The sequence below is a fragment of the Scardinius erythrophthalmus genome, assembly GCF_964197995.2.
Source record: "Scardinius erythrophthalmus genome assembly, chromosome: 10".
Lineage (NCBI taxonomy): Eukaryota > Metazoa > Chordata > Actinopteri > Cypriniformes > Leuciscidae > Scardinius > Scardinius erythrophthalmus.
Genome location: NC_138230.1, coordinates 35216549 through 35231615, shown reverse-complemented (window position 1 = coordinate 35231615; position 15067 = coordinate 35216549). Strand labels below are relative to the sequence as shown.

Sequence of the window (15067 nt, the reverse complement as noted above, 5' to 3'; positions counted from 1 at the left end):
ATTTATTTTATTATAATATAGCTGTAATGAAAAAGTTATTACATCACACGCACGTGAACAGCGTCGGCCAATAATGACCCAGCGCTCTGACGTAGAACCCAGAAGCGCTGCACAGTGTTTACTACACGATCAGTGTAGGAGACTGACACAGACGAGAAGAAATTGTTGAATAAAGTTATTTGTTGCAGGTTTTTTTTTTTTAACGTTTCGTTATTAATTAAAAAAAAATTGCGTACAAAAAGTATTCTCGTCGCTTCATAACATAAAGCTTGAACCACTGTAGTCACATGGACTATTTTAACAATGTCTTTACTACATTTCTGGGCATTGACGTCCAGAAGTCTGCAAATTTGTTTAAGCATTCAGAGCTCAGGTATGCCAAGGAGAAGCATGAGATGAAAATACCATAGTTATCATGGGGGTGTGTTTGTCCAAGGCTTCAGATATAGCAGAGTTGCTAAGTAGAGATAACAGCAGAAGGACAAGAAAAATCTGAGTAAATGGACAGAGAAGATGCATTAATGGAGTTTGAGAAAAAGTTAAGAAAAGCAAGCACTTGTCTTTCAAAGCCATGTATTCAGAAGATTTCACATTGTAAAATTCAATCATGAAAACTTTCACACCATTCTGGTAGACAACTGCAAGGCCGTCACCTCTACCACAGAGACGTGGCTAAGACGTGTTTATATCCAGAGCAGAGGGAGTAAGAATGTTTAGATGAAGGTAGTCATTTGGTAACTGGCAGGTTTCCGTGAGGAGTAACATATCCAGTTGTTTATAAGTAATAACTTATTGGATTCGTTTAATTATTTTTAACTAGGCCTAACAAGATTTAGACAAAGTAAACAAACAGAGTAAACAACCTGAAACTTCAACTCCTTTTGAAAAACAGGAAATGCAATAAAAAGGGCGTCAACATCATTTATGATACTGCATTCAAACCTGAAACTTGAGTCTCTTACTAAAGCAGAAAAAAAAACCCACTTTAAAAAAAGTCAACATATTTAATACTACCTTTTCACAATAACACATAAAATTAAAAAGAAAAAGCGTTTACACTTTATTTTAAAACTACACTGTGTAGGATTTTCTCCCATCTAGCGGTGAAATTGTTTATGACTACCAACTGAATATTACTTTCTAGCCCCTCCCATTCCGAGGGCGTTTTAACTCATACGGTGGCCGTATTATTTCAAATCTGCCGGCAGTCGCGAGTAATCTCCATAATCTCCCCCTCGCATTCGTCACGGTGCCACTGAGTGTCAAAACACGAAAGGCGAAGCTTGAATTTCCAGGTATGTCCCTCTTTGGCTAATGTATTTTCAAGATGGAGGCGCAACATGGCTGCCGCCATTTGAGCGACTCGCTCGTATGTATTCCAAATGGCAGATTCTAGGATTAAGGGTTAGTTCATGAAAAGTTAATAAAGTCTCCATGAAATCAAAATTGACATTGCCTATTTTTTATGGAATCATAATTATTTATTATTATAAATTATTTATCTGTGCACATCATTATATTTTAATTCATGTATCCTCATAACCTTTAATCAAAATAACTTCCCCTCACTCTTGCAGCAACATTTCTTTTATTCTCTGATGATGCGTTTACTGGCGTGAGGGCGGGACAACCTGTCACTCACATGACATCACAGCAATAGCAAATCACCACAATACAAGCATCCAATCGATTCTCAATGGACAAAATCAAGTACCACCCTACATTTTTTTTTCTTGTTCGAGAAGCTCAGATATACATCACAATAGGGAAGAAAAGACTATTGCAACTTCTGATTTATGGCAACTTGAAAGATTGAAAGATTCGAAGGTGAAAGACTGGGGTTGTTCATTGGAAGCTGCACCTTCTCTGCAATTAATGTTATAGAGCATCATAATTGAAGTGCACAAATAACTCAGTGCAATTAGGAGATTTTCATTTCCATGCTTCCCCAGGACAACAAAAGTAATCATGTACAATTGGGCATTATAACACAGTCTAATTAATGTTATTTCATAACCTCAACACTTACCGTAACCCTTATTTAGAACTAACACAATGGAAGTTCAAACAGGCAACATGGTTTTATTAGCTGGTAACAAAGCAATGTATTCCAGAGCATAGACAAATTACACAATGGTTGTCAAGGAGAACTGCCAATAAGAGGCGTAATTTCTATTTAGTTGATCGCTATAATTATGTTGCAATTACTTGTCTTTTTAAATAAAGGTTTTTCAAATCTGCAGAACTGTTTATAGGCACTGGTAAAGTTTTACAGAGATTCACCAGTTTGTCTACATTTGCAAAGTGCAAATTATATATGTGAAGACTGAAGAACAAGACTTCAAATTCATATACGTTCTCCACGGCCTGCAGCGATCCTCACATTTAATCAGTTTGTAACTATCCGTTTTGTCACAAGAGAGAGCTATGATTACCATCCCAGGTTCCTTCAGTGATGTTTATTCAAGGATTTGCATAATGCACTGTTGAGTTTATAGCACATGATTAAATTTTCAGCTGAGGAACGGGGTCTTTATCATTCACAGATCCAGAGAGACCCATATGTGTTCAAGGCACAGATCCCATAAATGATGGTTGTCATAGAGACAGAACTGCAATTGATTAGACAATTGAAGTCTATGGTTCAAGTGTTCCACACAAGAGTACTGTATACATGTAATTATCATACTGTTTTGAAAAAAGCATAGCCATAACTATGTGTTTTATGAGCTAGCTTTAGATTCTGTGTGATGACTTCCTATAGCCGTGTCTATGCAATGCTACAGTATATTCAATATTTCTACTCATTTGCATAATATTCATTCAAGAATACCATGAAGGTATTTTAGCAATTACACATAAAAGGATTACTTGGAACTTCACCTACCTTGGAAATGCACAAAAAAAATTTTTTTGTTTGTTTTTTTTAAACATGAAAGTATATTCTGTGGTACTCGTGCCACAGATACCATTAATGTTATGGAAAATTCCTTTGAACACAGAGTAAATCTATCAGTTTCACATTCAGTTAAAATGGCACACATGATCCTCAGGGCAATTGATTCTATTGTTCCTGTGAAGATCTACCAGTGAAAAGTTAATAGACACCCACTTTTTTAAAATTTTTTCCCCACATTTTTATATTATACTGAATATTTGAGCTTCTTCAAAGTCTTAACTCTTAGATTTGATTTTTACTGAAAATAATTTCTTTCGATAGGCCACTTTATACATTCTACTAACTAACAGTAACTTTACAACCACGTCAACTTATTCTTCTTACCCAAACCCCAACATCTCACAGTCTACTACAGTCTACTCATACTCTAATGAGAGCTACTTGACATGTTATCACAAAGCTACTTATAGTTAGTAGAATTTCTAAAGTGGACCATCGAAATAAAGTGTAACCCATTTTATTTAAATAATGTTTTACACTTCTGTTTGGATTGGATCATACAGTAGTTTTGAACCCTGGTTTGAAGGGTTCTTAGAGGCTCGTGCATCTCTGATTTACTGCAGTGTGATATACACGGAGAACTGAATACATGCACTGGAGGAAATATAACATCACTGTGACACTGTTGCATTCAGTTTTTACTTAACTGTGCAACTGCAAGAGAGAGAGGGAAGCAAACGCTGACTGTTGTTTGTTGTTTGATGGTTTAAGTGTGAATGCAACTGTGTCACTGTGAAAGGTGAGAGTTTTGGTTCTTAAAGACACAAGAACCATGATACACTCACATGGCAATGCAATATTGCATACGAATCCTATTTTTGTGAGAAAAATGTTTTTGGGTAATGCACTAACATTGTGGCCATGTGACATTTATGCATGGTTTAACATCTGATATACAAGTTGATAAACAACACATTATACATCTCATATTCAATTATCTGTGCATAATGTAGTTTGACACAACAAGTCAAGTTAAGTCAAGTCAAGTCTTTTTTCTCTGAATTTAATTACCAAGGCTGCTAGTAATACTAGATAATTGTGGTTGTTTTGTTGGCACAGGTTTACAGCTTTTCTTTGCCAAGAACTAACTAGGAAATCAAAGGTTAATTTATCAGGATACTGTTTGAAGGCAGCGACTTTATATGACAGTTACACCTTCCTGAGAGATGTTGAACTTCCAAATAAACTATGAAGTTCCTTTTTAGGCACATGGTGTCAATGAAGGATTTTCTATATGAAGTAACTGTTTCTCATTTAGAGTGAGATCTTTCATATCAGATTAACCTACTCTCCCCTACCCATCCTGTTGAACTACATAAAGGTCACATAAAGATTTTCAACTTAATTCATGATAAATCTTCAATATTGATGCAAAATAGGATGACATTGTGTCTCACCTAGAAATAATTATGTAGAAACACATATGTGCACAGCATTAGTCATTGGACTAATTGTGGTTGACAGAATTTAAAAAAAAATGTGCATGCATATTTACAAAAACAAGGTAATATGATAGTGTACGAATTGTAATGTGCAGACATTTTCTTAAAATGTGCATGCATATACAAAAAAAAAAAAAAAAAAACAACAACAAAAAAAACAAGGTAATGTGATAGTCAAGTGTATGAATTGCAATTTGCAACATGTGTGTGATCATTGTAGTGCAACAGTGAGAGAACCTCAAAAACTCTGGATATATTTAGGTTTTAGTCTCCCAACGCATCTCTTGATCAGACATTAAACAGGCTGCCTATATGAAACCTTTGGAGGATGTCCATTGTCTTGAAAGTCCTTTGCAATATGTGCTATGGAAAATGGTAGACACTTAAGGCAGAAATGGAGAAATAAATGTGCTGTGAATGTAAATAAATAAATATAGTTTAAACTATCTTTTCCTTCTCATTATAGGAACAAAACAATTACTACTCAGAGTCTTTCTACATCAATTAAGACAGCACTTCATTACATTCATTTCAAAGTTGACTGATGTGGGTTGATAACATGAGAAAAACAGGAAATGTAATAAACATTTGCACATTTATTACTCGATTTCTTATTCAAACAGCACTCTCTCTCTCTCTCTCTCTCTCTCTCTCTCTCTCTCTCTCTCTCTCTCTCTCTCTCTCTCTCTGCATGTTTAACTACTTCATGTTTCTGAACACGCCCACTTTAATGTGTCAGAGGAGACATCTGCACACTGCTGTCATTGATTCAAAGCTGTCAGGCCACAGAAGTACACTGTCTGCCTCTCACCTCATCTGCACACACCGCTCTCAAACATGGGGCTTTACCACAAAGAGTTCGAGCAGGCTGGAAAGCGCTCCGGTCTCCAGATATGGAGAATTGAAAAAATGGAACTGGCCCCTGTGCCTGAGAACTTGCATGGAAGCTTCTATATAGGCGATGCCTACCTGGTGCTCCACACGGTCAAACAGAAGAACTCGTGTTTCTATGATCTGCATTTCTGGCTGGGTAAGCAGCAGTTGTTCTCTACTTTAGAGAAGTGCTTAAATCTTTTGTATCAACTCTTAACATAACCAAATTATTATATAATTGTATATTGTTTTAAATACTCTTTTTTTATATATTTTATAATATGTACTGTATAGAATATATATTCTTTAGTCAAGTGCATGTGACTAATCTCAGCTTCACTAATCTAGTAACTTAAACGTTTAAGCGTGTATCAGGTCAAAATTATATTCACAAACTTTTGTCCAGATTTGTATGAATGATGATTATTGGGGGGAGAAAGAAACTGCAAAATCTCAGTCACTACTTAAAAGGTTGAGGAAAGACGACAGCAAATTATCTGACATGATACTGAAATGTGCACGTTGTAAATACACCATCAGATAGACTGAGCGAAGTATATTGCCTCTATAAAATTATGCTTTAGTAATGCATAGGTAGGAAGAAGGTTAGATAGGAAGGTTGTAAAGTTAATTCTCAGACGTGGTTACTGGGTCTCCTGGTTTTAATACTGGACTTTCATCTATGCACCTACACTATGAAGAGCATGTTTTTTAATTTATGAATTAAAATGCAATTTGATATTTTGAAGTCAAAAGTGTTAGGGTGTTCTGTTCTGATATCATAATGAAGAAGCCTCATTCAAAGAATTTTTAATACTTTAATAGTAATTTGTACAAATAAAATTAAAGCTTAACTGCTTATTAATATTTAAAATCATATGAGGGGAAATTATGTCATAGAGAGGACCCATGCAGTCCCTTACATCAAGGTGTCATTGGTGAAGGTGAATAAATCTCTAAAAATGTTTTAAAATGGTACTTTTTTTATGACAAGGTCAAAATGCCATGTTGAACTTGATATTTAATTCATGATATGTGTTGCGGAGAAGCCTCAGGCATAAATTTGCATTCTCTGGTTGCTTTAAAAATCTGTGTCACTGCTATTTCAAAAAACAAACTTTAGTGGTCAAGTTGGAAAAGATTAAAAAACACAGGAAGCGTTGAAATAATGAAATTTAGAAATCATTTAGTTTAGTTAGTTATGGTTTAGAAACCATGCGCACTTAATACGGTTTCCTTCCTCTGCTAAGTGAAAGCACTTTCTTTACCCCATTAGATGTCTTAGAAACGTCAATATCGCTGTGATGTTTTGGCCTTGAGTGTATATGTGTCCGTAACCACACACACACACCCACACCCACACACACACACACACACACTCCATTATGAGTCATTAACCTTCCAATGTAAATGGATTCCTTAATGATGTTTCTTCCTATCATATATTTGTTGCCAAGTCATTTACCCCAAAAAGCCTGTCACAAAACGGCCAGCATCACATAGAAAGACCTTTTATCTCCCACAGCACATCTGTGGTCACAAGCAACAGCTAATACAGCAGGCTTTAAAGTGTCAAAACTGATGCTGGGTGAAAGAATAAACACTATCAGTTGTCATCAAGTGTGAAAACAAACAGTTCTTTCTAGTTTAGAAATGCAATGCTCATGCCTTTTGTAAAATAAAAAAATAAAAAACAATCACTTAATTATTAACCTGAATTAATAGGCCACAGAAGTAGGTGTCGATGAAGTCTCTCTATTCTTTGTCTCTCTCTAGGTAAAGATTGCTCCCAAGATGAAAGTACAGCAGCAGCCATCTTTACCATCCAGATGGATGACTACCTGGGAGGAAAACCAGTCCAGTACCGTGAACTCCAGGGTTTTGAGTCCAGCAACTTTACCAGCTACTTTAAAGGCGGGGTCACATATAAGGTTTGAGACCATTTATGTCCCTTCTATTCCTGCTCTCACAACATTTTCTTTTGGTTTTTGTGCTCTATTGACTCCCAACAGAGTACTATTCTTTATTTTACTTCAGGTTTGCCTTACATTAAACAGAAAGCTGCTGTTTAAACTGATGGAAAGACTGACAGTTGTTGCAGTATTTTTTTTTGCCAATTGAGAAAAAGTTCCTTAAGACTTCACAGTGCAAATCTAGGATTAGTCGTTTTGTTTACAATTTGGGCGAGGTAAAAATTAACTACTCAAATACCTTCCTACTTAGGACCTTCTGTTTTTCACAAGCCCAAACTTTCATGATGGTCTGAGGGAATGTTGTGTTATAGCATGTGTTTGGGGACATTCAACTCCTCAGTGTTGCATTTGGCCTCAGACTGAAAATAATGAATGTGTTTAAAATGGAAAGTGTTTAAAAATAGAAAAACAAAAAGAAAGAGCAGAGGAAAGATTTGGAAAAAAAAAACTATTTTCTTACCTCCTCAGACCGGAGGTGTGGCATCAGGATTTCAACACGTGGTCACCAATGATCTTACTGCCCGCCGACTCTTCCACATCAAGGGCAGGCGCACTGTCCGGGCCACAGAAGTGCCTCTCGCCTGGGCCAGCTTCAACAACGGCGACTGCTTCATAGCTGATCTGGGAGCGGTAAGACCTGTGCTGCATCAACAAACATACGAATGGCTGCATTAGACAAATATTTTTAAAAGCATATGCAATTTGGAAATATTTACTGCAGCAAAAATGTCCACACTGTGCTTATCAATATACAGCATTAATGAATACTGCAGTTGGTAAATTACAAAAAGAGAATAAAATCCGTTAAAGTATTTCATGAGACTAATGCACTAATGTTCCAAGTCTTGAATTAATACATAATCGTGATGTGTCATCATGTGGGTGAGTAAATGATGAAGTGAGTAAAAGCAGGGGAACTACTTAAGATGCTAAATTAGTTACCAAACTGACATTTTTGAGTAATAATCTACAAACCTTACAATGCACAGTTCACAAATAAGTTCAAATAAAATAAAATATAAATATCAGTAATTGGATAACCAAGATAGGATACCTAAAGAAACGAAATGTATTACACTTACTTTTTATAGACAGTAACTGGCTGGTTCACTTGTGCATTGTGTATTTAATATTCTCTCTGTATACACTTATGGGTGGGATTTATAATTGGATTGCTGTCAAATGACTGTCAACATACAGTGTAGAGCAAATGTTATGAGAGCACAAGCAGATGAACCATGTCTCACGCCAAACAACAGATACATCCACTAAGCATCTAACAGGCTCTTGCTGACCATGCGTAGCATTGGATGGTTTACAGGAAAATCAAATCTGATAATACCACTACAAAGACCAGTCAAATAAACAGCACAGACAAATCCTGACTGATACCATTCCAAAATGACAGTACAAAAACAACTTAAATGGCAGTGTTTCCAAAGGTAGAGGCAACTCGCTAAAATTATTTCTTAAGAAAGCTTTAACAAAACAAAATTCCCAAGAAAGAAATGGATTTTTCAAGGTCAATGTCTTCGGAAGTCTGCCAGCGATTTGTCTGTACGTGTAACAAGATAACCAACAATTTAACCGATTTCTGAAACTAGGTAATCTACCAATGGTGTGGGTCTAAGTGCAACAAGTTTGAGCGCCTCAAAGCTGCACAGGTGGCTACTGGCATCCGAGACAACGAGAGGAACGGACGGGCCCAGTTGGTGGTTGTAGAGGAGGGACATGAGCCTGCAGAGATGAAGAAGGTATCAAATAAAAGTGTCAAATCAAACATCTTAAGTTTGGCAGAATTTGCATGCAACAGATAGAACTGGTATCCGGAAGAACTTGCTTATTTTTTACCACTAAGATGTTTACTATAGGCAGTACAATATCTGGTTTAGCTGGAAAGTTTGACATATTCATACCTTGGCTTTGCACATCACAGGTTCTCGGCGAGAAGCCTGATATCCCTGAAGGTGACGATAATGAGGATGCCGTTGCTGACGTGTCAAACAGAAAAATGGCCAAACTTTATATGGTAAACAAGTCTATCCTGGCTATTCACTTCTGTATAATTAGTCTATATGCAAATTCAATAGACAGGAACTGTAACATGATGCTACTTAAATACCATTGCGCTTTACAGGTATCAGATGCAACAGGAAAAATGCAAGTGTCACTTGTGTCAGAGGAGAATCCGTTTACCCAAAGTGACCTGTTGTCTGAGGAATGCTTCATTCTGGACCATGGAAAAAACAAAATGATCTTTGTGTGGAAAGGTATCTGTAAACTGAAGCCATTAAACAAAGGAGTTGTGTGACATTCTTACCAAGGTGATTGACCTTATTTTTGACGATTTAGGCCGCAACGCAAATCCAAGTGAGAGGAAGGAAGCCATGAAAACAGCTGAGGGCTTCATTAAGCAGATGGGATATCCTGAAAACACCCAGGTTTAGCTATTCACATATATTCACTTGAATGAGTGAATCACTCACAGATGTAGCAACACTGCCAGTATGGCACCTTTAGGGGAACAACAGCTTATTACTAGGGCAGCATCTTTGTACCTTGTTTAGCCCTAAAGTGTTTATAGTAGTACGTTACTACTCTCAGGTACTAAAAGGAACCTTTTATGGGTAGATAATGTACAAAGTTGCACCTTTAAGGGTACTACTCCAAGGACAAGCTGTATGCCTATATGTACAATTTTTGCACTTTTTATTTTTATTGACAGGGAACAAGTATAGTATTCTTTGGGTCACCCAGGTCATTTTGTCCTTGTACACAGATCCAGGTCCTTCCAGAGGGTGGAGAGACACCCATCTTTAAGCAGTTCTTCAAAAGCTGGAAAGAGAAGGACCAGGCTGAGGGTCTAGGCAGAGTCTTCGTCACTGAGCGGATCGCCAAGATTCAACAATCCGAGTTTGATGCCTCAAAGCTGCATGAGTCTCAGCAAATGGCTGCTCAGTACAACATGGTCGACGACGGCACGGGAAAAACCCAGGTCACTATTTGCATACAAAAGATCAGAGATTGTACAAGTGAAATTGTGCTTCTGTTGGTTGCAGATGAGCATCTTACTGTCAAAGTGACACTCAAAATAAAACGAGAAGCTAAAATTCTGATATGGCTCTGAACAACTATTGCACTCAAAAGGTGTGGTCACACTTTCAGCGAATTTTCACAGGCGAAATCCAGCAATAAGAATCCATGCGATCTGGAATTTGCTTGAGGGCAAAAGCAGAGAAATGCTTGATTTAAAACTAAGATACTTCTGTTTGAGCGTGCTTCATACATTAATACACTACTGACAATAGACTGAGCACATCTTAAGAAGACTTCATTGCACAACAATCACAGATTGTTCTACATTATCAAAGAAAATCACTGGATGAAATCAAGCCATTCTAAATTTAATTGATGGATATTCTTAATCTGGTGTTGTTTCACAGATTTGGAGGGTGGAGTGTGGAAATACCTCAGGCGATACCAAGGTTCCTGTACACCCAGAGACATATGGCCAGTTCTATGGAGGGGACTGCTATATAATTTTATATACTTACACCAAGGGAGAAATCATTTACACTTGGTAAGCTCTGTAGAAGTGGATAGTTTCCAGAGGGGGAGTCAAATCATGCACAAAAAGAATCAAATAAGGCTTATCTCTCTATGCTTTCACCCTCAGGCAAGGTTCCAGTAGCACAATAGATGAACTGACAGCTTCAGCCTTTCTCACTGTTGAACTGGATCGTTCGCTGGGAGGAAATGCTGTTCAGGTGAGAATTTTATCTACTCATTTATTGACTGTAAATAGGGGCTGGATTATGGACTTGGGCTGCAAAGATGTACAGCAGGGGCTGACTAAACATGACTAACCCGGTGTTATTATCTTACCATGGTTCCAATCCACATCCATCCAGGTGCGAGTGACTCAAGGAAAGGAACCACCTCATTTGCTGAGTCTCTTCAAAAAAAAGCCTCTGATCGTGTATAAGAATGGGACATCTAGGAAGGGGGGACAGGCACCCGCACCTCCAACCCGTCTCTTTCAAGTGCGCAGGAACCTGGGCACTATTACACGAATTTATGAGGTGAGTCCTGGTCTCTGGTTAAGTACAATGTCCAGAAACATGCGTTTGGTCACATGAAATTATCAGGAAAAGGAAGATACACCTAAACCAAGTATCTTGTGCATGGTTTACAAGTCTAACCTGATCATTTATAGTCAGTAGATTGTCCAAACTGGTTGGTGGTCAGTAGACCACCATGTGGTGGAGCTGAGGTTAACATGCTAGACTATCTAGGTCATTCTGCTTAGTATTGGCAGATTTTCTAGGCCAAGATGGTGGAGATTTCTGCTTGATGTTCCAAAACAGCTAACCACCTTTTAGTTAGCGTGATCTGTTTTTAATTTAGGTATGTCCTTTGAATGTGTTGGTCTGTGGTCCAACAGGTAGATGCTAAAGCATCAAGTTTGAACACCAATGATGCCTACCTGCTGAAGTTACCACAGGGGAATGGGTACGTGTGGAAGGGGAAGGGAGCGAGCGAGGAAGAGGAACGAGGGGCAAAGTACATGAGTGAGAAGCTGAAGTGCACAACCAAGCCAGTCACTGAAGGAAATGAGCCTGGTATGGCCAATGTGGAACAGATTCAATACTTTTAAATCACACATTGGTAGGTGACAGGAGTGGAAGGAAGTTCTACATTTTTTATATAATCATTGCTCATTTTCCATTTAAAGAGGACTTCTGGAAGGCTCTGGGTGGAAAGACAGAGTATCAGAAATCTGAGATGTTGGAGAATAAAACTGTAGCCCGTCCTCCCCGTTTGTTCGCCTGCTCCAACAAAAGTGGAAGGTTCATTGTGAGTATCCTAGGCCTGATAAGAGTAAACCAAAGTCCAGTTCAGTTTCACTTTTGGCTATTGCTTTCAATAATAACTTTGCATGGAAGACAATGCAGAAAATCTAAAACATGCCTTGTCATTCTGTGATAACCGCTCAGATACCGCTACATGTAGGCAAAATATTGTTTGGACACTAACTATGCATTTTCACAACTATAGATTGAAGAAGTACCTGGTGAGTTTAACCAAGATGACCTGGCAGAGGATGATGTCATGTTACTGGATGTCTGGGATCAGGTTAGAGAGTTATCTCTCTTAATTATCCTTCAAGATTATCTCTTAGATTCAAAGGAGAGCAGTTGTATTAATATTCTAAGATATCTCCTGACTTTAGTTGGTGGTTGGTGTGTGATACGTGTCTCTGACCCCTGATTCAATCCCTCAGGTCTTCGTGTGGATTGGAAAGGATGCCAATGAGGTGGAGAAGACTGAGTCTGTAAAATCTGGTGAGATGCAGCAGGCACATATTCCTTAAAACATTTTTCTACATAATTTGAAAGCTGAAACCCCTTTAAGCCTTCAACAGGTTTAGCAGCATGCTTACCTGAACAGATCACATGATTCACATGATACAGTTTAAATATAAAATAAAAAATCATGTAAAGTATTTGTACCTTTGCAGCAAAGATATACATTGAGACAGATCCATCAGGACGGGACAAGGAGACATCTGTGGTGGTGGTAAAGCAGGGACATGAGCCCCCCACATTCACCGGCTGGTTCCTTGGGTGGGACGCCTCGCGATGGGAGAGTGACCTCATGGCAAGAGCAGTGAGTTCACTGCAGGTTAACTGAGGACTGCAGGTTAACTCAACAGACTTCACTGGAAAGATAAAACAGATAGTTGTTACCTGAAGCATGATTAGTGAATTGTATTGGACTGTTATTAAAATCCTACTAAATATATGCCATATGTCCAACATATGAAGTTACTCAATACTCTTCAAATCATAAAGTTGTGTTATCTCTTTGAATTGTTATGCACAGATTTATATTTCTGCTCTGGGTGTCTGTAAGCATGATTTTAATTGTACAATTAAAGAATCAATACATTTTTGAACAAAATGTCTTTTCTTAGTCAATGCAGCACACAAGAGCCCCCTAGAAACAAGAGATATATTACAAGTAATAATTGAAGATAAACATTCTAGACCGGTTGTTGTAGTTTTTCTGAACATATGTGCAAAAATACTGTGGAAGTACTATGGCCAAGTGATGGTATAAGAAGATAATACCATGGTACGTTGAAAAACACCATTATTTCCCTGGTACTCCAAAGTACATCCAGGAACATCATCGTACTATGATACGTCATACATATAAATACACTGTTTAAGAAATATTTTAAAAAAGGTGATGGTTAAAGTTCATCACACCCAATTAACTATCTTTTTTGTAAATATTTACTTTATTTGGTTCATACAAATTGTAAGAATTTGATCGTAGATACAAAGCTGTAACATTCTTTTACACTCCTGATAAGAGTCATTAAAGAAGGGAGGGATCATATTGTTTCACTATGTTAGTGAGAACATCTCATAGACTTGCACTGTTTTTATATAAGGGTAATCATACTTTCTATGTCCGACCTAATCCAACCCCTATCCCTAAAACTGACCCTCAACTGTGCACATCATTAGATTTAAAGACTAACATCTGGAACATTTCTGAGCATTTTTAACTAGCGAGGTCTGGCTTACTAGTTGGTGCCAAACAGGTTTCACTATATAAAATGTTAAATAGTGAAAATATTTTGGACCTCACAAGCATAGCCAAACCTGCACACAAACGACTGCATAATCATGATCAAAATTGTAAACATGGCAGTGGTCACATTTGTGACTGGTGGGTTTTAGCAGCCTATTGTAAAAGTACTGTTACATTTACATGAATAATGAAAGTAAAACAATAAATAAAAAATAAATAAAAAGACATAGATTTTTATACTTGATTTATCATTCCATTTCCCCCACAACTGCTAAACAATTTTTTAAAAATGATGTTCCTATGTTATTTTGACATGTCACATGTCGCACGGGTATATTTGTAGCAATAACCAACAATACATTGTGTGGGTCAAAATTATTGATTTTTCTTTTATGCCAAAAATCATTAGGATATTAAGTAAAGATCATGTTCCATGAAGATATTTTGTACATTTCCTACCGTGAATATATAAAACATTTATTTTTGTGAGTGAATGCAGCACAATTGTGAACATATATGGACAACTTTAAAGGCGATTTTCTCAATGTTTCGATTTCCAGATTTTCAAATAGTTGTATTTCAGCCTATCCTAACAAACAATACATCAATGGAAAGCTTATTTATCCAGCTTTCTTGTGATGGATAAATCTCAATTTCGAAAAGTGTACCAATGTGACTGGTTTTGTGGTCCAGGGTCACGTGTGCGTGCTTACATTTCCATAAGTAATGGAAAGCATGGTGAACACAAGAATAGCCCGTGTGGTGTTTCCACCCAATACCACAAGATGGCGCACAAGTGAAACAAAAACAAAAATTACGCACAAAATCATAAGACTTTAGTGTAATGCAGAGCCATAGAGAGAGATGGTGTAATGTAAATATACATATTGAGTGCTGCTTGAACTATAAAACTGATTTATATGTCTAAACATTTTTTTAGACTTTCAAATCAGCAAAATTGTTACCTTAAACGGGTTGATTGTAAGAAAACAACCCCTAAAACATAGTTTTCATATTTTGTAACGTATTTTGTACATTTGTTAAATAGGCATATTTTATGCGAAAGTGGTTGTCATGTCGTCTTTTTAAGTGATAGACTAATTAACCTGTACTGAATGAACTAGTTTATTAAAGAGCTTAGACGAACGATTGTTTGAGGACGAGCAATCAACCCAGTCTAGGGTATTCAGTAGATCTCCAGTGTATGAATAGAT

The 15067-nt window shown here is 37.2% G+C and overlaps 1 protein-coding gene across 1 annotated transcript; it reads left to right on the top strand.

The window, feature by feature from the left end:
* The first annotated feature begins 5170 nt into the window (after nucleotides 1-5170).
* On the top strand, nucleotides 5171-13204 carry scin (scinderin). Its single transcript, XM_081376378.1, has 16 exons — nucleotides 5171-5431; nucleotides 7051-7205; nucleotides 7716-7877; nucleotides 8852-9001; nucleotides 9184-9276; nucleotides 9385-9517; nucleotides 9600-9688; nucleotides 10027-10242; nucleotides 10691-10827; nucleotides 10924-11014; nucleotides 11159-11329; nucleotides 11692-11869; nucleotides 11983-12104; nucleotides 12306-12383; nucleotides 12532-12592; nucleotides 12769-13204. Exons 1-16 carry the CDS (start codon nucleotides 5239-5241, stop codon nucleotides 12939-12941), a joined length of 2202 nt encoding a protein of 733 aa, XP_081232504.1. The 5' UTR covers nucleotides 5171-5238; the 3' UTR covers nucleotides 12942-13204.
* The last annotated feature ends 1863 nt before the right edge of the window (nucleotides 13205-15067 follow it).